Source organism: Hemitrygon akajei, chromosome 22 (genome assembly GCF_048418815.1).
Source record: "Hemitrygon akajei chromosome 22, sHemAka1.3, whole genome shotgun sequence".
Classification (NCBI taxonomy): domain Eukaryota; kingdom Metazoa; phylum Chordata; class Chondrichthyes; order Myliobatiformes; family Dasyatidae; genus Hemitrygon; species Hemitrygon akajei.
The window spans coordinates 28,179,775-28,202,362 of record NC_133145.1 but is presented as its reverse complement, the minus strand read 5'-3'; the positions used below and the strand labels follow the sequence as shown (position 1 = coordinate 28,202,362).

The 22,588-nt window shown below is 36.5% G+C and overlaps 1 protein-coding gene across 15 annotated transcripts in view; it reads right to left on the bottom strand.

Moving 5' to 3' along the window:
- Positions 1 to 22,588, bottom strand: part of foxk2b (forkhead box K2b) — a 113,306-nt gene that overhangs the window by 24,282 nt on the left and 66,436 nt on the right. For 5 of the 15 annotated variants that reach the window (XR_012095929.1, XR_012095932.1, XR_012095933.1 and 2 more), the window contains exons 6-11: positions 19,175 to 19,350; positions 14,905 to 15,189; positions 13,604 to 13,807; positions 9,368 to 9,961; positions 5,577 to 5,628; positions 1,435 to 1,559 (exon numbers count right to left, since the gene is read on the bottom strand). Coding sequence is in view for 1 of the 15 variants with exons in the window: in XM_073025884.1 (XP_072881985.1) it covers positions 9,765 to 9,961; positions 13,604 to 13,807; positions 14,905 to 15,189; positions 19,175 to 19,350 (862 nt within the window). In the remaining 14 variants the exon portion in view is untranslated. Of the gene's footprint in view, positions 1 to 954; positions 977 to 1,434; positions 1,560 to 3,024; positions 3,075 to 3,319; positions 3,415 to 4,369; positions 4,517 to 5,576; positions 5,629 to 8,654; positions 9,962 to 13,603; positions 13,808 to 14,904; positions 15,190 to 19,174; positions 19,351 to 22,588 lie in introns of those variants that run through there. The other 10 variants (XR_012095930.1, XR_012095931.1, XR_012095927.1 and 7 more) reach the window with 7 other exon arrangements.

Below are 22,588 nucleotides of genomic sequence, written 5' to 3'. Positions count from 1 at the left end.
TAGTACTAATCATACTATTTCTGCGTATTGTAATGTAATAGTTGCATTATCATTGAAGCTGTAACTCCATGCTATTTTTGGGCATTCTTCCATTTAATACTTTAGATAATGTTGTTTTACTTAATGCACTTCTCAGGGCTTGACTGCAAGTTCAGCAAACTGTCCAACAGGTAATACATGTAGGATTCAGTTCACAACGTTTTACTTGTTTAAAACCAAAACCCAATGAGAAATGTGCTTTTTAGCCCAACTCATGCAAATTGATCAAGGTGTTGCCTCAGCTGTCCCATTTGCCCATATAAATGTTCCTATCCATGTCGTGTCCAGATGTCTTTTAAACATTGTATCTGTTTCTATTACTCTATGCAATGTCAATAATAAAATATCTTCCTCTTGCACTTATTTAGAGATACAGCGTGGAACAGGTCCTGCTGGTACAACAAACTGCCCCACCCTGCAACCTACCTTTAACCCTAGCCTAATCACAGGACATTTATAATGACCAATTAACCTACTAACCCATTCATCTTTGGGATGTGGGAGGCAATTAGAGTACACAGTGAAACCCACAGAGTCACAGGAAGAATGTATAAACTTCTTACAGACAACAGTGGAAACTGAACCTAGGCTGCTGGTGCTAAAATAGCTTTACACTAACTGCTATGCTAATTTGTGCTTGGAGAGTAAAATTGCTAGTTTACAGAGGGTTGTGGCTTTTTCTGCCCTACCTTACTGTACAGTTCACTGCATGCTGGATCAGAGAATGTACAAGCGTTTTCTTAGGATTGAAAGAAAATCTGGATACTATTATATCAATAAAGCTTGCAGGCAGTATAAAATGAAGAAAATCAAACTGCTCTTTCTCAGAGCCAAAGACATCAACATCAATTTTAAGGACATGTAAAAGTGGCACCTCAAAATACAGTCATCTTGTTGGAGAAATTCAGTTATTACCTCAGTTATAAGTGATGACAACCTGTGATATAAACAGAAATACATTGAATTCCACAAAACAATACTTACTGCCTTTAAAGCTATTAAATAGGTAAGAGGCCATACAGCCAGGCTAATTGACCTTTGCTCACACCTGCCAATTTACTCATCAGTTGTTTGAAAGGGACACTCTCCTGTCATTACCTACAAAACAGTTGTAATGCTCAATTGCAATTGATTGTATTATACCATAAGCAATTGGATTGTCCTTGAATCAATGCTCCAGAGAACACCAAAGGGTAATAAGAATGAATGCATGTTATAACAGAGGGTCTCTTCCACATTTTCCCCAGTCGCCCAGATACCCCACCACCCTATTCCAGTTGATTCTACCCCTAAACCTTTTAAATAAGGGAAGACTCTTCCAAAACATTTTGGAAAAAAAAACATTTTGATGCACTTTGCAAAAAAAAAATACTTAAAATGGGAAATTTAGATTACCTGTAACAGGTAGCATGTTTAGAAGATCAAAATGTCATGTGCAAATCATCTTGGTGTCATGTTGACTTGTTAGTCAAGGGTCTACTCTTCACAGGGGGAATCCTTACTTCAAGATGTAAAGGCAGCTGAAAAGGTAGAAAATTAAATAATTAACAGATGATTGCACAATTAAATAACATAATTGTGATTAACACAATTCTATATTCACACTGGCATGGAGCAGTACAACAAGGAACAGGTCCTCTGGAGTCCCTTGTTATTATATAGATCAATCTTGGCTTATTGATAACTGTCAAATACATTAGGAAAATAACAGGCTAAACATGTAAAAAATATTGCTAGATGAGTTAAGTGATCCACTAACAACATTAATACCCTTCAGTCCAGTCACATCCAGATTTGAATTAAACCACTGATAATGGGAGGGTTTACAAATGTCCCCACCAACTACCGCAGTGGCTGATTTGATTTGCTCCATGTGATAGTGAAAAATGTCACTGGGCACCCAAAGCAACAAGATTATGGATCCCAACAACACCCTGGCTGCATTGCTTATGATGCTGGTTCCAAGTACAAATGTGCTTTGAGCCACATTAATTTCACCCAGCACTGGCATTTATACAAGGTAGAAAATACTTTGTGCACTTTAATCCCAAAAAATGAGAATACCGGTAAATATAATCCACCCAGTCATTGCTCAATCTTCAGCAAGTAAGGAAAACATTTATTAGGTGGTTTTTGAGGGATACTTTATTTGCTTATAGCCTGCTGTTTGGGTTCTATCAAGGCTACTAAATTCCAGATCTCATTATTGACTTGGCCCAAACATGAACACGTGAAAATTCCTGAGTTGAAATAAGGGCAATTGCCCTTGACATCATCATGTGAGACCACAGCTATCCTAAGAAAACTGGTCAATGAGAAAACAAGGAGAAACCATTCCATTGGCTGGAATCATAACAAACAATGTCTGAGATTGTTAAAGCAAAATCATCTCAATTCTGAAGCATCACATGCATTACCAACAATCTTCCATTTGCAGGTGTCTGGAAGTCATCAACTCCATTTGCAATTCCTCAAATAATGAAGCAGTATGTAACACATGCAACAAGGCTTGCACAGCATTCAACAACATAATCATTACCGTCCTCCCCACCATCAATATCCTCAGGGATAAAGGTGACTTGAAACTGAAAATAGCTGGTCATGTAAAAAGCAGTCAGAAATTTGTATTCTGTGCAACTCATCCCCTAACTACCTAAAAACTTCCATAATCTACAAGGTATCAGTCGAGAGAGTGGTAAAATACTCTACACTTTCCTACAAGTGCATACCACAACAGACACTTGGCCAGCTTGCCATGACCAATGTTTATTGACTGTATTTCATTAACTCATTCTCTTAAGAAATCAGCAAAATAGTAACAGGACTTTGGTCCAGTATAATGGGACTATCACCACCTCAAAAGCACTCCGAGCCATACATTAACTTGACATGAACATATTCTGCCATTCTGTGATTATTGCTGGGCTAAAATCCTGTCATAGAGATAACCTAATACATGGTTATGGCACTCAAAGGCCAGCTCACCTCCAACGGCCTTTTGAAATAAATGATCTTGACAGTGTTGGGCATATCCCCTGGGAAAATAAGATGCAGCACATGAACTACAATCTCAATTTAGAAGAAATCTTCATGCAAAGAGTAGCAGCTCTTGATAATTTCTGAAACCTGTTCATAACAATATGACTCTTTCAAGTAATTAGTTTTGCTTCATTCTGGAAACAGGACTAGATGTGGGGGGTGGGGGGGAAGAGGAGAGGTGCTCTTAAAGGTTTGCTGGACAGATGTAATTTCTGATACTGATGCTGTCTCCTTTACTCACCATCAGGTAACATCACTGTAAAATTTCAGTGATTACTCTGTGTAATGGAGCTTTCTTGAGAATATCCATTCAATACTCACACAGCTTTGAGGCTTCTGGGGTCAAGACAGACAGAACAGTTATCATGGCTACCGGACACTAAACTTTGTATAAGCCAGCTCAACATTAACATCTATAATTGTTTGTCAAGGAACAGTTGTCTTATGGATCAGTCATCCCATCAAACTAATCCAAAGTACTTGACCCACTCTAGCAAGTATAACGATTAAATCAATGAATGAACAATTGACTGATTAAAAAGTATATAAAATTGGAATAACTACAAATACCTACAATCTTCCCCTCTGTGAATAATCTAATATAAAATTTAAATTAAGATTAAAAATAGACTAAATGGCTGTGTCTGTTATTCAATGACTCAAACTAGCCCATGAAGAAAGGTAGAATAGTGCAAACCAGCATACAATTCCTTGCAAACTGATATGAAATGAACCTTAGCAAAACATAATCATGCAGGTTAGTTCTATAACATACATCAACTGGTACACCACATTTGTGCCAGATCAGCAATTTCCATTTCTCCCATGTATAAAACATTTGCATCAGGAAGTTGATTTGGAAAGGTTAAGCCTTTCTAGGGGTTTTAAATGGGTCTAATGGTCATTAAATCAATACATTTCAAATGCACCAGCTTAAAAACTACACAAAATGTTAACTAGTGGGCTACCAGCAAAAATTAATCCACAGATTCTTGACAGATTTGAGTAACTGTAACCACTAAAGATGATCAGCTAATTCTACCATAACCCTGCATCAAAGATCAAGTTTTGTTTTTAATTGCTCATTATCATACTGAAATTTAATCCTTTATATATTCAATAAGTTGACTGGAGTTGGCTCCAAGTCAAAAACTCCACTCTCCCTCCAAAAGAAACAAAATACATTTATTTTTAGTGGTAACATCTGTGTCAACCCACTGAATAATGGAAAATGCACAATTTGGCTTTTTTTTTTAAAAACAAACATTTTCATCATGCAAAAAGTATTTACCTTTTATTTACTCTTGAGAAAATGTAGCTTCCCAAAAATAAGTCATTGTAGTGAAATCACTTGCAGCTATTACCAGAGTAAGTACTTAGATCAGATTTGGCTCTTATTTTGGGAGGAATCCAATGAGACCCAAAGTCTTGTTAAAGCCTGTTGTATATTCCAGTTGAAAAAAGCATATTCAGATGTATTGTTACATCTTTCAAGTTATAAAAGCAGCAACAGCACATGAACACTATTTTCATATCCAAGAGTCTTAAGGATTTCACCTGGAGTCTCTAGCAACTCTTGAGAATTACCATGGTTTGAGGTACTTCAGAGATTAAATTCTTGATCTCAATGATGACTTCTCAACAAACCAGAAGAACCCTCGCACATCTACTAGAGCTTCATGTGAATATCCAATTGTAGGTCCATATGCCCCAACTTAGAGCCTCTAGTCTGAAAGGTGAGGATAAGTCAAGTGGAGAAGTGTCCAGTGTTTAATTCCACAGCATAATTTACACTGCTTATTCCATCAGACACAAATGAAACCTTCAGTTGCAGAGATAAATAAGTAACTACTTCATAAAACATGATCCACATATTTAATAATCATATACTCTAGGATGTGTACACCAAAGAGTAAATACTTTAGGGTGTCTGTTGATATTAGGAATTAGTTGTCAGGAACAAACCAAGTTATGAATAAAATGGAACTTTTATAGTATTTCCATTGCAAAAAAGGTGTTCAACATCAAATATCAAAATTTCTTTTTTCATATTTAAATAATTTATATCTTGTGGCAACTTTCGAATTGTCCTCTGGAGTTTACGTTCTCCAGGAAGAACACAACTCCCTTTCACTAATTATGTTGGAACGTAATGTAGTCTAAGCCAGATTCAGATCCAGACAACAGGTGAATAGGCTTGATTCCATTCTATCATTCAGCGTCAATGTTCTACACTCCATTCACAAATGCCTTAACTTCATTTAACAAATTCTTATATGATTGGAAGTAAGCAATGTGCAACCATACAGTTGTGTTAAGAATGCTTCTGGACTATTCATTCCTTAATCCTCCTCCAGTCGAAAACAACAAGTCTGAACATTTTAAAATGACAACAAAATTTCAAAGTGGAGGAAGTAAATGTGCAAATATCTTGAGCCACATACTAAACCACACTCTCCTGTACAAAATAACATCTCCATAAACATCAAATTACCTACCAGTCAGCACACTGCTTGGATGGTCACCTTTTCCACGCATATTCAAAAGATCCTGTAGAATAATTATTTTCACACATACCAAAATATTAAAGCATTCTGTATATCTTGGATTGCATGAATATATATTTTAACCAAACAATGGTTATCAGTTGAATAGACTCAAAACAATTTAAGAAATGAAAGTGTTATAAATTTTGGAATAAACTCATGCTGGAAGGATAAAGTCATGTTTTGCTGGCTCCAAGTATAAAATGTGATTTAAAATAATCTCCAGCTTTAAGAGCCATGATGGAATATGCACTAAACTCAGGATTTGGCTGTGTTAGGGGAGGCAGTAAAAAGATTTAGACACCCAAGCACAAGGAGGAAAACTCTTTGAACTTATCTCTTGAAGACTGAAGTGAGTTGTATTACACAAGTCTAGAATTAACCTGCTTACTCTTACATTTGTGCGTAGACCAACATAGATCTGACCTGATAAAGTATGGAATGATAGGTGTGCTTGGTGGAGGAGGTAACAAAGAAAGAAAGGGAAGATGAAACACATTATTTGTAAGAGCTGCAGATGAAATCCTGGAAATATAGGTGTAATTTGATTATCTAATTTTCAAATCCAGATTCCTACGAAGATCAAATTAGTTTTAAAGACACGAGAAATGGGATAGATGATTACACTGAACCTGTGCATTGCAGTATAAAGGAATACACACTCGCCTTTACAATGTTATAGCAGCAGAAAAAGTCATTCCACACATTTTTTCCTATGCTTCCAATATAAATTGTTAGAATTTGAAATATTGCTGGATTTCAACTGACATTTGTACTTTCCAATCAAATCTTTATTTGTTCTTATTAGTTACGAACCTTTAATCTATGGAAGCAGATGAGGCCTACCACACAAACTTGTTTTTGTAAAGTCCCTCTCACAGCCCTCATGTACATAATACATTTGCACAGCAGCAACAAGATGGCTTATGTTCTCCAATATAGAAGATTGAACTGAAGTTAATTCTCACTTCTGCTCTATAACATTCAACAGCAGACTAATCACTTAAATATTATAATATATTTGCTTCTTAAAGGCTGTGCAGTTTATAAATCTCAGTTGTAATGGAAACAGGCAACATTTTCATTTTGCTCTAAAAGATTAGGTAAGTTATAGGATCACTCAGCAAGTGAAGATACCTTTTGCTTTTGCCTTTGTTAAAATGAATGAATGATACTTAATTGCAGATTAGTGGCATGCAGCCAAATACTTCAGCAGCTTTAAAGTAATTTTAGATAAAAATCTGTTAATGGCACAAATTTTTTTAGAAGGGGATTATTAGAAAAAGCATGAGTGGTGTAGCTAAGATAATAGTTTTAAACCCTGCTGATCTTATTATTTGTGGGATTGCTTCAGGTCCCAGCAAAATAACTTATTTTGGCAAAAGTTGATGTAGTTCTGCAGTAGTCCAGACTTAGTGAGTTAAAATTTTTTAAAACCATGCATATTGTGAACAACTAGTTTGAATTTAGACTGTTCATATTATAGTACATCTACCCAACATGTCTAATTTGGTTGCCTCTGAGTTGAAGGGTCTTTCCAATCCATGACAGCCAGTGGCCTAATGATTCAACTTTGTTTTCCTTAGGACAAATGGAAAGCAGGAAAAGTAGCTTGTCTTGGGTAGTTTTCTTTTCCATCCATGCTCATCATTAAATACTGCAAGCACTTGGCCTACAACTAATGAGTAGAGATTGGAAATTAAAGATGCAACCTTTAATTTAATTTGAAGTTTGATTATATTTCAATCCTGGCTTATATTAGAACTTTTCTCGTCGAAGCCTCTCAAGTCAAAGCCTCAAATCTCCACTCCTTCACTGGCCCACTCACTCACTAGCCGCTTTCCACAGGCCGCTCCGCTAGAGGTAACCCTCTATTTATTTGTTTGAGCTTTTCAAACTGCTTGGTCACCTGACCTCGATTGCCCAATCAGCTGCTTTCTGCTGAGTCTGAGCTATTCAAACCTTGATTGATTTGATTGCACAGTCCAACTGCCAAAACTGCCAGAATCTCTCGAGTGAAAGCCTCAAATCTCCACTCCTTCACTGGCCCACTCACTCACTGGCCACTTTCCACAGCAAAAGGATCTGAGTACAGGATTTTCATAGCAAAAGGATTTGAGTACAGGAGCAGGGAGGTTCTACTGCAGTTGTACAAGGCCTTGGTGAGACCGCACCTAGAATATTGTGTGCAGCTTTGGTCCCCTAATCTGAGGAAGGACATTCTTGCCATAGAGGGAGTACAAAGAAGGTTCACCAGATTGATTCCTGGGATGGCAGGACTTTCATATGAAGAAAGACTGGATCCACTAGGCTTATACTCACTGGAATTTAGAAGATTGAGGGGGGATCTTATTGAAACGTATAAAATTCTAAAGGGTTTGGACAGGCTAGATGCAGGAAGATTGTTTCCGATGTTGGGGAAGTCCAGAACGAGGGGTCACCGAGATGAGGAAAAACTTCTTCACACAGAGAGTGGTGAATCTGTGGAATTCTCTGCCACAGCAAACAGTTGAGGCCGGTTCATTGGCTATATTTAAGAGGAAGTTAGATATGGCCCTTGTGGCTAAAGGGATCAGGGGGTATGGAGAGAAAGTAGGTACAGGGTTCTGAGTTGGATGATCAGCCATGATCATACTGAATGGCGGTGCAGGCTCGAAGGGCCAAATGGCCTACTCCTGCACCTATTTTCTACGTTTAAATCATAATGATGACATTGAATACAAATTTACACTACTGAGTCACAACTTTTGTTTAGCATAAAGTATTTTGCTCACCGAAATAGCCATGAACTTTGAATGGTTACTTAACTTTGAGACATCAGAAATGAGCCTCATCCCATTCCTGGATTTACAGGGCATTAAAAAGCTGAAACCCATTATAGCTGAAGTCACCTAATTCAGAACACCAGGGACATTACTTTCCTGACATGAGCAGCTCAACCAACTTACGGATAATTGTTGTGTGTGCGTATGTAACTATTTTTTTTTCACATTACCACTTTGAGTATGTGTATTCCTCAGTACATGGACATCATATTTAAATGTTTTTATTCTTAAGTTTGACTTTTAGTAACAGTTATTAAGTTCCAATAGCCCAGAATAGATATGCAAGTTTTCTCCCCATCTCTTAAATAAACAATTTGCAGCAATGTGTTTTATCTTCTTTTAGTTTGAAATATAGCCTGCAAAACCAAGCCAGGAATAGTCAACGTCAACACAAAGTAACAAATAAGCGAATAAAGCAAATAAGCAGTAGTTAAGTGCAGCACTGGTCAAATTAACAGATGTTCATTTAGGTCTGGTAACGGCTCAGTTACATTGTCTTCTTGCCCAACACATGCAAACCCGAAGCATTTGCTCACTAGATATTAATAAAAAGTGATTAAATTCATGAGGAATTTGTTAAAATATGAAAATCTGCAGGTGTAAATTAGCTTTATCTGGATTCAAACAAAACTGAAGTAAACTTTTAACCACTCCATTGGGTATTAAAAAAACATAACTACATTCAATTTCACTGAACATAAAATCAAATTTACGTACGAAAACAGTTGTAGTTCCAAAACTTCTGAAATATAAAATGGAGTGATCTGAAATGATAGTGACCCCATTTTCATCTACAGAATGAAAAACACCCAAAAATATCCTAATTCCACATATGAACAAAATACTGCATATTTACTAACAACTGCATTAGGTAGGTCATTAAAGGCTAGCTGCCAGATGTAGGAAATGGGTCCACACCTTTGTTCCCTTTATGTAACATACAATCTTGTGTTATTGGTGTTCTTTAAAGCACTCGCCATGCTGCCGTCACATTGGTGTGCTCAAGTCCATAAGTATCAGATGTGTGGCTAGCTGAGGCCCTCTCCACCTCCTCCTTTCCCAGTGAGCACTGAGGTAGTTGAGCAGGAGGAACAGCCTCTCATGAGGGGTGTTACTTTGTAAATTTGTTCAGTTTCTTTAACTTATTGTGTTTTAAGGCTTCCCATTTCTCAGTGCTGCAGTTCACAGTCGCTCATACAGGGCCCCATAACCCCCAACGAGTCAACACATGCTGGAGTTCTAGATATTGAGTTAGGCTTGTCCTTTTGGCACCTTGCAATTGATAAAAGGTTAGCTGCGTTCCATCCCCTAATCCTTAGTTCTGGCTGCTCTGTACGCCTGCAGCCACAGTTGGGGCTTCCACTTTGACAGCAACAAGTATACTTTCTCCATCTTCTGTTTTGATACGCTTAATCTCTGGCTGCTCTCCTTGATCTCCATTTTGGCGCTTTGTAGGAAGGGATGCTGAGGCAGATGCATGAGTTGCCAACATGTGCAATGGGCTTGCAGCAGCTGGAAGAAACAGAACAGTACAGATATTTACAGGGTTGACTCACAATATAGGCCTACAAAGTATGTCTTAACAGTTTTATTAACATTAATTTATATATTCCTACAATTTAAAATGTTTGATTCAATGTTATAGCTCAATTTCATACACTGATTTAATTATATACAGCTGTTCATCTTAATGCTTAACATTAAATAGCAATGCAGAAAACATGAAAGCAGATTTTGAAAATGATAAATTCAAATAGATCTAATTTTAATGAAGGCCACAACAGATTGATTTATTTCTTTCAGGCTTTGACTGGTCCAGCATGTACAGTCATATTACTTTCAATGTAGTAAGTCAAACTTCAATTAGTCTTGGGAAATCTTCTGCAGTAAAAGGCAAGAACAGAAAACTGCAAAACATTAGACCTTCAGGCACAAGCTTTGTGAAATACTTTCATGCAAACATAATGGAGCATCTTGTATTTTCATGTAAACATATGGAGTGAACTTATTCTATCAAGTTTCAATGAGAAAAATACACACACAGATGTAAATAGACTCAATTTGATGGGCAGCTTCATCTTGGTACTTGATAATTGAACAGAAAAATACAGAAGAGTGCAAATGAGCAGCAAGCATGGCTGACTTGCTCCTGATTGAAAAGTGTATTCTTCTTCAGTAGCAGTTTGATTCATCTTCCACAATCCTCAAGAATCATTAATGTAAGTCTTACTACTATGAGTACCTTGACAATATGACCAATCTTTGTCAACCACCAGCTAATTTGCTTTTAATTGCAGTTTAGGGCCTTGATATCAAAAAACAATATAGCCTTAGCTCTCCACAAAAAGCTTGTAAAACATGTTCAACTGTACTTGATCTATTTATGTGCCAAAATATTTATCATTAGAATTAATAATTAAGCTAAGAAGTGGTTCAAACTATTCTCTTCTGTTATCAAGATCAAACACTTTGATAATCTTTTAGCCAATGAAACTATTCACCAGACTACTTCTCATATCAATTAACAATTTGTGCACTAAGAGAATTCCACATAAACATTCACAATGCATTTGTGTTGTACTGTACTTAAAAAAGATAGGTTGAAGTTGCCATACTGCTCACCTATTTAAGAAAACCATTGTGATCTTTTACATCATCTAAAATTATACTGCATGTACTGAAGACATTATGTAAATGTTTGACCAAAATTCAGTAGATGAAGTTCACAAAGGAATGCGATATCAGCAGGTCACTGGATGTAGTTAGCATTGAATTAAGCCCCTTATCCTCATATTCAACTCCTCTGGGAAGTATTTTCAAAACAGTTTTCAACTTTGTCAATAATTCAAGTTTAATTGTCATTTAACTATATATGAATACTCATGAATGCAGCCAAATGCATTACTATGGGGTCAAGGTGCCACATCTGTAGTTCACTGTATATACTAAAGATCTCATAGTAAAATTTGAAAAGCAAGGGAATTCTCTCGATGCCCTGGTTAATATTTGGCTTTTCAATAAATACCACCAGAAACAAATAAAATGGCAAGTTATTACATTTCATTATGTTTATGTCAGCCAAAATAAAGCTGTCCCGATGAAATTCACATTTCTGCTTTATACAGAAGTCATATTGATGAACAGTCACTATGCTACAACTCAAGAACTTGCTACCTGCACAATCCACTCCCTCATGATAAATATTTCATATAGATGCTGCTGGTTCCCATCACCACTGATGGAAATGCTTTCAGCCAACAAATCTCCAGTAGCAGATTTTCACATTTGCAGTTTTATTTTTCTTGAGGTGATGGGTATCACTGCTGACTGCAACTTCTAGGTGCATGTTTCTCCTTACAGTTTGAAAATCATACACTGTTACCCCTTGTGCAGTAGTTTGATATTTATCCCTGCCATTGAGAATTAACTAAGCGGGATCCCTACAGTTGGCTCTTGATTCAACAGAATCATGGGGTTTCAGACACACCACTACGGGCAAGTTTGTGTCCCCTAAACTACCCTTTAACAAGCATTAATCTCCAAAAGAAAACAAGTTCTTCATATTTCGTCCAGCTAAGCCTCTTAAGTTTCACATCCCTTGATTTTATCTTCTCTTCTGCCCGTATCAAAATTTGTTTTTATAGCACATAATTATTAGATAGATATTTTCAAATCTATTACATCAATGCAGTTAATATTTTCCACACCAAAATGGTTTCCTTTCCATCATAACTAATTGGGCTCCTGAAACTTCTACTCATAGTCCACTACTGGTGCAATTTTCACCATCACTCAAAACTAACCCTCCCTTTCCAGTATTCTGAAGGAACAATTCCTTCAGTAACTCACTGGTTTATTCCTTCATATACTGACCATTCCCCTCTCACCATCCTGGTTTCTGAACACTTTCCAAGGTGAAGTAGCAATTCTCTTCCAAATGAGCATACTGCATTCAGTGTTCTGGTCTGGTCTCTTCTACAACCAGAAGAAAACAAATCCAGACTGTTTACTTCTCAGCAGAACCCTAATTTCTAGTTGCCTTGCTATGTTATTTCCTTTCTCTTCCTCTCTGAGATGTATTCCATTTTATATAAATCAAGTTTTTCCTTTCCCCACAGCTATCAGACCTGCTAGTTTCCTGCATTCTCTTGACTGCAGCACAAATGCACACTTCCACAGTTCTTATTTTCTATTTACATCTCCTGTTCGGTCAGCTATGATTAACATGCATTCACCAAGCTGTCTCAGCCAGCATCACCTTCTGTATCATTCAGTCTCTCCTGCTCTCCAGCTTATTAAATACACTTCTTCTATTCTCCTCCCCACTCCCTTGCAACCTAATTCGTTGGATTTCTCTTTTCCCAGGTCACTGACTTGAAATGGTACCTGTTTCTCTCGCCCATAACCTGCTTTGCCCAATGATTATCTCCAGCATTTTTGGTTTTCACTTACAGCCATTTCATGTTTTTGTTTAGTGACCATCTCTCTCCATAAGTAAGCAAAATAACTGCTTCTAATGTCCATAGCACATTTTTCTATAAGACTGAATTTCTTCTTTCAAGCTGACCTAGTACAGGCGACCCTGTCTCATGCCCTGTTGAGTTAATTATCACAGCTGATGAATTGATGTGGTATACTTAGTTTCAGTATCTATGAGATGAAGTCAAGTTCAGCTAGGAATCCCTATCAACTGCTGCATGTACACATTAGAGGAGGATAGAACAGGATGAAGCTCAATGATCCCCCAAGGTAAACCAATTTTCTTACATACAATAGTTCTGGCACCGGTTTCAACAATCAAAGCTCATTGAAGCCAGGTACTGAAATACTGCAAGTGAACTTGAACCCAGATCAAAGGATTTCCTTAAGGACAAAAGACAAGGCTTCAATGAAATTATGTGAAATAAGGCAAACAACATTTCAGATGTTTATATAAATCTAATGAAGCATAGATGGGAGGCAACAATCTATTCAGGACTGTTCCTGAATTAAGGAATATTCATATTCAGTGAGTGGGGTGGATAAGTGTTGGGTAGAAGAGAGTTTATTGATAAAAATGACAAACCATAAGTACTTACATTCACAATTAAAACAAATACTGAAACATTTGCTCTCATTTAACCATACCAAGAAAGAATAAAAAAATAGTTTTACCAGTATTAGCTTGTCCATGTGTTACCGAAGAGATGGGTACTACATGTGTTCCATTCTGTGCAATTGGTTTAAGGGGTAACTGGTGCTGGCCCAGAGGAGCCTGCTGTAGTATAGTAACTGTCTGTATGGGTGTACCTTGCGAAGTCTGAATGAAGCGATTGGCAGTGCCTATTGGTGTAATTGCTGAAACAGGCTCCACTTTGACTGTGAAACAGAAGTAAAATATGAATAACTGAAGTCTGACGAACAATCTCAATCTTTCAAATTAAGATATATTCAGATCTAACAGCTTTTGTTTTTGCACTGAAAATATGAAAAAAAGTTATTTTAATGCTTTACAATCATGTTGGATGCCAACAAGAAGATATGGTAATGTGGAGTTTATAACCACCTTATATTAATAGAGCCAATCCTAACATTGACTTGTAATGTTACAAATGATCAAGACCTGTCAAATGGATGTTTGGACTGGATAATGGAATTTGTTTTTCATCTAGTTTCCCAAAAAGCTTTAAAAAAAAATGTCACCAGAATACATTTCTCTTCTATCAAAAGGGAATTAAAAATACCAGTTATAAAAATGTTAAAAGAATTAATTCATCAACACTGGAAGTGATTTCAAGGTTCTTTAGGTATTTTTACAAATGATCTTGCAACTGAGAACAATGATATCACTAAACTTCAGTAAGTACTGCCTGGCTCAAGAATCTCATCTGTCAAATAGTTTAATCAATGGGTTCTGAAATTACAGCTTAGAGCAAGCTTGGATGCATCTTAATTTAACAGTTCAAATGCATGGAGTGCAGTGCATATTGAAAATTGCATCACAGCACACGCAATCATAAAATGTTAGTTTTATATTTATTGTTAATAACTGCAGCTGTATTCCTTGATCCATTTTGGCCTCTACTCTGAAAAGCCTATGTATGAAAATAGTGTGTTTTATCAATATAATAATCATGCTTCCACAGGGGTAGGGCAAGTTTCACTATTACAACTACAAATACTGGAAAAGATGGCAGAAGAGTTGAGAACACTTTTTAGACAGCTCAAGTAATGCTGAGGCGATTCCTTATACCAAATTCAATTTTGTTTAGCTTTTAATATGTTATGTAAACCTCCTCCTTGCATTCTGTACTAACAATCATTTCACTACATCTTCATTTCCTGTTCTAATTATTTATGACACATTCTTTGCAAGTTTATCAAGTCATTACATAGATGATGATGCTCATCTTGTCCTAGTACTAATAAATTAAGGACATCAAGCTGTAGTGTCTGGAAGTCCAAACTTACATTACCTTTCACTTCCTTTTGTTCTCCATTTTCTGGGCATTCCATTTTGGCTTGGCTAACCATTGCCTGTGTCACAACTGACTGGTTAGCTACGGTGTAGCTGTTTGCTGGTAGACTAGCCATAGTAACAGATACAGCAGGTATCTGATGAACCACATGAACTGTTTGCAACATAGGCTGCTGGGATGTTGATGTAACAGGGGTGGCTACTGTATACGTAACTGGTTTCATTGACTGTGAAATTTGCCGTTGCACAGTGATTAAAACCGGCTGAGCTGACATAGGTGATCCTGCAAATTAGGAAAAAGGAATACAATTAATTCTATTATGAATTCATTTTTATTTCAAATCATGTAACAATATACAAAATTGCAATAAAAATGGGAACTAATTCCCATACTTTTAAGAATTCGGATGTCCACAAATTACATCTCTTTTGAAATGGTCATTCCAGGTAGCACCATGTTACTCAAAATAATAAATTTGGCTAAAATACCACATAAATGTACTCAAGATAAACATCTTGTTTTGAAAAACATCCTTTGAAATAGTCCTCAAATTAGTTTAAGCACATCTCTTACTAAATATTCAACATTTTGGTGAAAGCTGGAATATTTTACCCAGTGCAAATTGACATGTTATAAACTTCAAAGAACGTCATCATTTGACAATCTTACTCTGCCCCATAGTGCAATTTCGGTATAACCCAAGTTTCATCAATGCTTATGCAAAGGCACATCCAACTGCATGTCTCAGAAGGTGCTGAAAAATTACAAAATGTCTCAATGATATACATTAATATTTGAGGTTATGGCTCTGCATTTAAAAGAAGTACATCAGATTTCTTACATCCCAATTCGCTCAAGTTTTATTGTTCACCAAATCCTTCTTTTTATAAGAACTAAAAGTATTGATGTAAAACAAAATAATGAACAGAATTAGATACATAACATGCTATCTTTCCCCTTACAGCTTGATTAGCTTTCATAGGGCTTAAGTTTCTTCTTTGCTTGAAAAGATGATCTTGCCAATATCAAAGATGAATTTGAGTACTTGCAGCTATTTTCAAAACATCAAATCTGGAGCCAACTAGATACCTCCTGGTGAACCTATATTTGGCAAACTGCAAAGTCTGAAATGCATTGTAATATGGATGATATCTATGCAAAACCAGCAATCTAATGCTTTATGCAGTACTGACCAGCTTGCTTATCAACAAGACCAGTTGTGACAATGTGTGTTTTATATTAAGATAAATATTGAAGCACTATTTTAAAAAATATTGATGATAGGAAAGACCACTGCCTCGTCCTCCACTGTATCTCATTTATGACAGCAAAAATAAGGGTTTAAAAGGCTCTTAAAGGGATAACTCCTTAAAGTCTACAGAACAACCATCAACAAGAGAAAAGGTATTATCAATTCAAGGTTCTGGAGGCACTTGTCTTTCCCTTTCTTATAATATGAACTTTTGATTTAGTAGCATTCTGAATTCATTTCCCCTCCTCTCCCCTCAAGATCAGAGGTTTTCAAACTGGGGTCCATGGTAGGATCCCAATGGGATTTCAAATATTATCTATCAATCTAAAGGATCTTCAGAAGTTTACATGCATAGTTTGATTGCAAACATGGAACTTATTATCGCATCAAATTTTCCACAATAAGATGTCTTAACTGGGCAGCCTAGCATGTTTAGCTTGTTTATAAGCTAAAGGGGCTCAGAAAAACTGAGCTTCTCCAAGATTTTGCGCCATACAACACAAGTGTTTGAAAACCATTGATCTAGATCATGATTGGTAGGGGACAAAATTCACTTCTGCGGTGGTTGTGTTCAGTTGGTGCTAATTCCACAATCTGCAGATCGTGATTCTTTGGTAAATTTCAGTTTCAGCTTCATTCAAGTATTTTCTAACTGATCTAACTTAACCTTGCTCACCTTTTTCTGCGTGGGTGATTAATATATTATCCTTCCTCTAACAAAGGCCTTGTATGCTTTCCACTCTGTACCAAGAGAGGAGGTGTATTTTTCATTAAATATGAAACGTGAAATACTTTTGCATCCTTTTTGAAAAGCTCTATGCATTTGGAGTTTTAATTAATGACACAGTGTGTCACTAATAACCAAGGGTTCACCAAGTTATTGAAAATTTGACCACTTTCAAATACTACTTAAGTAATATAACAAGCATCACTATTCAAATAATATAATTTGAAATTAATTATGGACATGCACAAATATTTTAAATGCTTTAATTCTTATCACCAAAAATCTACCCCTTTGCACAAGTATACTCTCTTTGTTCAGTTCCTCTGTCTTACAAGATACATAAAAATTACTTAACTGGCCAAATTGCCAATCTAAAAAAGTAGTTATTGCACATTCAGAGCCATGAGATTGGGTTCATGGCCAAATCCGCCTTCCACCACTCCACCAGCAAAAATCACAAAATCATATGAAGTGAAGCATCCCCTTTAAGATGAATACTGTTTATGAATTATTCACGTGATCAATAGTAATTGAATTCTACAAGTTGGATAAACTTGTATTACTGTATTACTTAATACAGATTTTTAGTATACAGATAAACAACCACCAGTGCTGAGATCACCAAGCAGACAAAAAGCAGCACCAGTGTCCAGAACTGATAGTAACAGTGGTGCTGCACAAATCCCACTGAACTGGAAGTCGCGTATATTCAAAGCAACCCAAGAACAACATTTTGCTGGTACAATGAGAACTGCAGATCAATGAAATCATTAATCACTTGTCATTTGCCTTGGAACCTGATTCAGCAATTAACTTCCAAGAACTGAGTGAGCCAAGCAGGCAAAATACACTCTAGATGACAACAAAAAGCAGCTACATATCATACATCACAAGTTTTATACAGGGAGGAGAATGCTTCCATGCAAGAACATGACAATAGCGAAGCCTCTACATATAATCAAAATTGCAATTGCCTGAATTATACTCTTTGGATCCAAATCACGATTTTAGGGACTGTTTAAGCCAATGTTCCAAAAGGTCTATTATGCAACATACCTTTGCAACTGAATTTCCTGCTTGCTTCCTACCAGCATTTCCTGAAAACTGACCATCTGACTGTTGGAAGTTATGACTCTCATAAATTTTACAAGTCCAATGAGTATTGAGACATGGATAATGATTTGTCAACTAGAGTAAATTTCCATGATCAATGTAGGAATATTAAACACCGCTATCAAGAATTTTTGCATTAAAAAAATTCATTTTTCAGCAGACTGCAAAAAAAACCTACATTTCTGTAACTAGTTGTGAGAAAGTGATTTTTTTCCCTAAAGAATCATTCCAGTCATTATTCAACAAAAGGCTTAGTTCTCTCCCACCTCCCTGCACCTATTTTTGTATTAGAAATGAACATTTCCTCTAAGCAATAATCGCAGATGATGAAACTTTGATCCCCTGCTTATTGATTCTGCAATTAAACAAAAACAAGTTTTAAAGTACAATAGGAGATTTTGACTTTCTCAATTTTTTTTAAAAAAAGCAAAGATTCGTACTTCTTCAGCTTTACTCTCAATGTTTCCATTATTTATATCATTGGGAATACAGCAGAAGTACAAATCTTTGCTGTAGATAAAAATAACCTTTTTACCCATATAGTTATAAATAATGGAGTCAGGATAACCATAAGGCAATCTTTTCTATAAAACTGAAAGTAGATTAGGCTTCAATGGGGTACAGAAATTTATACATACACAATGTGTTTTGAGAGGGATGAAGCACTCAGCCCTTTCATACCGGCCAGGTTTTGTTTTATTGGTTGAAATCTTGGCATAATGAAAGGAATGACAGTCTGTGTTAAAAAAGTGTATTTCTCTTTTCAATGTCAAAGATTTAAAGATAGAGCTAACAGCTTATGTGTGGGCTTGATTGCACCTGGATGACTTAACAAGACCTCAAAAACCTCTTTTACAAATAGATTATCCAAACAAACAGATTATCCTCAGTTTTATGTAACATTATTTTTATAATCATAGCACATGAAATTAAGATTTTACCACAACATTGAGTTGTTTCAAGTCATTACAGATTGTAGCTCGTGTCAGCTACTGTTTAGATAACAACAAAAATGCAACAAGTTCCATGTGCTACAACCAACACAATTACATTTTTTTTACATCTGAATTAAAAACAGGTAAAGTTAATAGTACATAATTTCCACTGCCTAAAACACAGCCTAAAAGACTTAAAAGACTTAAACAGGCATAAACTTGGAAGTGTCGAGCATTCACCTGGTGCACTTTGAGCACATCTTCCCTCCTGTATTACTGCTAATTTAGGTTGCACAGTGCTAGATTCATGATCTGTGGGGACTGGAGAACCTTCCCTGGACAGGCTCTCTGGGGTTTGAACACCACTGGAGTGGGATGAAAACACACCGGGGTGGCTTGGAGAAGCTGGTGCACTTCTGTGGTAGAAGGGAAAGAAAGCAAATAGTGAGAATCTCTTTAAGTAAATACAAAGCCAAAACAAGGTACTTGAAATTTAAGTTAAACCATTAACTTATCAGTTGTATCTAAAATTGAAATTACCAACATACATACTAATCATCTCCTCTTCCCCCCAAGCCATTTTGAGCTGAAGACAGAAACAGATCAAGATCATTAGGTCCAGCTAAATCAAACTTTATTCTCCAGTACAATCAAAGTCAACATCAGTATCAGAATGTCACCTGGAATGTAAATTGCATGTACAACAAAGTTTCAACAATTTTTGCACTAACTTCTACTAACAGCAGTAGTACCTTCACCAAGGTTTACATTAGACTCAATGATTAAATAATTGAATTTTGTTGTAAAGATACTGGAAGAAATTAAAACTTAAGGATCAGCACATAAGCTTTCTGTAGCTACTTTGCAATTATGTATATATGTAGGCCTCCGTTAAGTCTCGTGAAACCATGGATTTGCCCCTTGGAAAGTTTCCAGGGCACAAGCCTGGGCAACATTGTATGGAAGACTGGCAGTTGCCCATGCTACAAGTCTCCCCTCTCCACACCACCGATGTTGTCCAAAGGAAGGGCATTAGGACCCATACAGCTTGGCACCGGTGTCATCGCAATTATACAATGACTATGAACCAAGAAATTAAGTTTTACCATGTGTTTAGTGGAATATTTTATTATTTAAAACAGTCAGTTAAATTTAGTTGAACCTATAATCCGAGAAATTAGCCCATTTCAGTATCTTGGCACCTTTGAAGCTATCAAGCCCAGGCATATGGTAGTTTGTGAGCAGCAATATTTGAATCCCACAGTGAAATAAAGCCTTCAAGGGCATCTATGAATTGTCATTAAAAATTTCATATGTGGCACAAATAAGTCTGTTGATCCAAGCAGTATGCTTCTATACTGAAAATTAGAACAGGAATTTTGGAAAGCACAGGAAAACTCATTTCCTCTTTCAAGTCGCCACCACAAACATTTTCAAAGAAAATGACTTCACTGTGGTTTGTAGCATCTCTTCTGTGCAAATAAAATTCAATGTATGTACAATAATTTGAAAAGTTTCAGAATGAGCTCAAAGTTACATCAATGTAACATGTGCAACATTGATTTAGTAACTAAAATAACCACAAATGTTTTTTGTGACCTGACCAAATGGAACAAACAAGCAGGAAACTGTTGCTGCTATTTAGTAATTAATCTTCATCAAAAAGGCCCAGATCTGGCACATTTAATGCAGAAAAATACAAACAATTCCCAAGATTAGAGCAAATTTGTATCATAAATGGCAGACAAAGGTATCTCAACAATCAACTTCTAATTTTAAACTCCTCCAAGGGACTCGCATAATAATATAATGGATTCTGGTTAATTGGGACACATCAAGACCGGTCAATTTGGGCCCAGTTAGGCTGTGCCCCAATTAGCTGAAGTTTCATGGAAATAATTAGAAATGTATATTAAAAAAAAGTACAATTTAAGTAACAGATTATGTAATTAAATGAAATACAGAACAAATCAGAACACTACCAATACTACAGTACAATAAAACTGCATTAGTTCCTAATAGTTATCAACCAGCATATCAAATCAGTGCAGGCACTGATAATGGATTGCCTTTATTGCCCTCCTACATAGTGTCATAATCCAACAATACATATCCTGACATCCTGTGTTGACACTAGCTCAACTTCAAAAGTGTCATCTTCACTTTCCTCATCTTCATATTTCCCACCTTGGTGTTTTCATACAATAGCTTCAATGATTACATCCTCCAAATCTAACTTTTCACTGCAACATTCAAAATGATTGTTGACACCTTCAAATTCTTTGCAGTTCCTAACTTGTAGTGAAATTGTTTCTTTTTTTTCACTCCTGGCATCTCCAAGTCTGGATGCTTGAAACTGTGGGGAGTAAAACAGTTCGGAACTGTCTTACTGCTAATTTCTGCCAACCATCAGTTACAAACTGTGCTGCCCGTAACAGGTTAACTGTTGTCACTTCCTTAGCTGTTGAATGTCAGTAGATTTTCTTCATTTGCTTTGAGAACGTGGTTTACCATCTACCCGCGATACAACATTTATAAATTTGTTATAATTCCATATCCAGTGGCACTAAAGATGGTTTATTGGCAGGCAGAAATTCTAGCTGTGTGTTTTTCCAAACATTCTAAATAAGCAGCCACTCCCAATTAACCAATGGCCCAATCAACCAGAAACCACTGTACCACTTTTCAACCAACGCATTGCAACCTTATTAAAAAAAACAAGATCAGATACGTTAAACTGCTTCTTGCTTCCTCAAACAGCTCACTTTCACTCTTTCAATTCAAAAATCACAGGCTAATGGATATGGCGCAGAGCTATCCAATATTAGACTCTGATGGATCAGGTATACTTACTTCTGTCTAAATAATTTTAAATTCACTTTGTAAAGCAACTGTAATCTGGAACATTTTTCCTTTGCTACCAAATACCCCTAAACGTAATATACAATTAGATCAAAAAGTTCTGCATCTTTTGTTACCAGTGTAAACAGTTGTCTTCAGAATCAGATTTAATTTCACTGTTTAATATCTTTTGCCTTCATTATTTTTCATTCCCCTTTGCACACCAATCCATGACACCTTCTGGGTGTCATCTAGTTTTTTTCATATTCCTCAGCCTTCTGAGTTCATTTCATCCTTGAAAACTCTCGACTTGCTCTTTTCCATCCATTTCTATGAAACTGCAAACTAAATCATTTACACCATAAGACAAAAGAGCAAAAGTCGGCCATTTGGCCCATCGAGTCTGCTCCACCATTTCATCATGAGCTGATCCAATCTCCCCTTTAGTCCCTTTCCCCCGCCTTCTCACCATAACATTGATGCCCTGACTACTCAGATACCTATCAATCTCTGCCTTAAATACACCTGATGACCCGGCCTCTACTGCCGCCCGTGGCAACAAATTCCACAGATTCACCACCCTCTGGCTAAATTTTTTCCCCCCGCATCTCCATTCTGAATGGGTGCCCTGAAATCCTTAAGTCATGTCCTCTCATACTAGACTCCCCCACCATGGGAAACAACTTTGCCACATCCATTCTGTCCATGCCTTTCAACATTCGAAATGTTTCTTTGAGGTCTCCCCTCATTCTTCTAATGCCCATTTGACAATTCTCATTTCTGCCTTTGTGCTGTAACTACACAGTCGCTTTA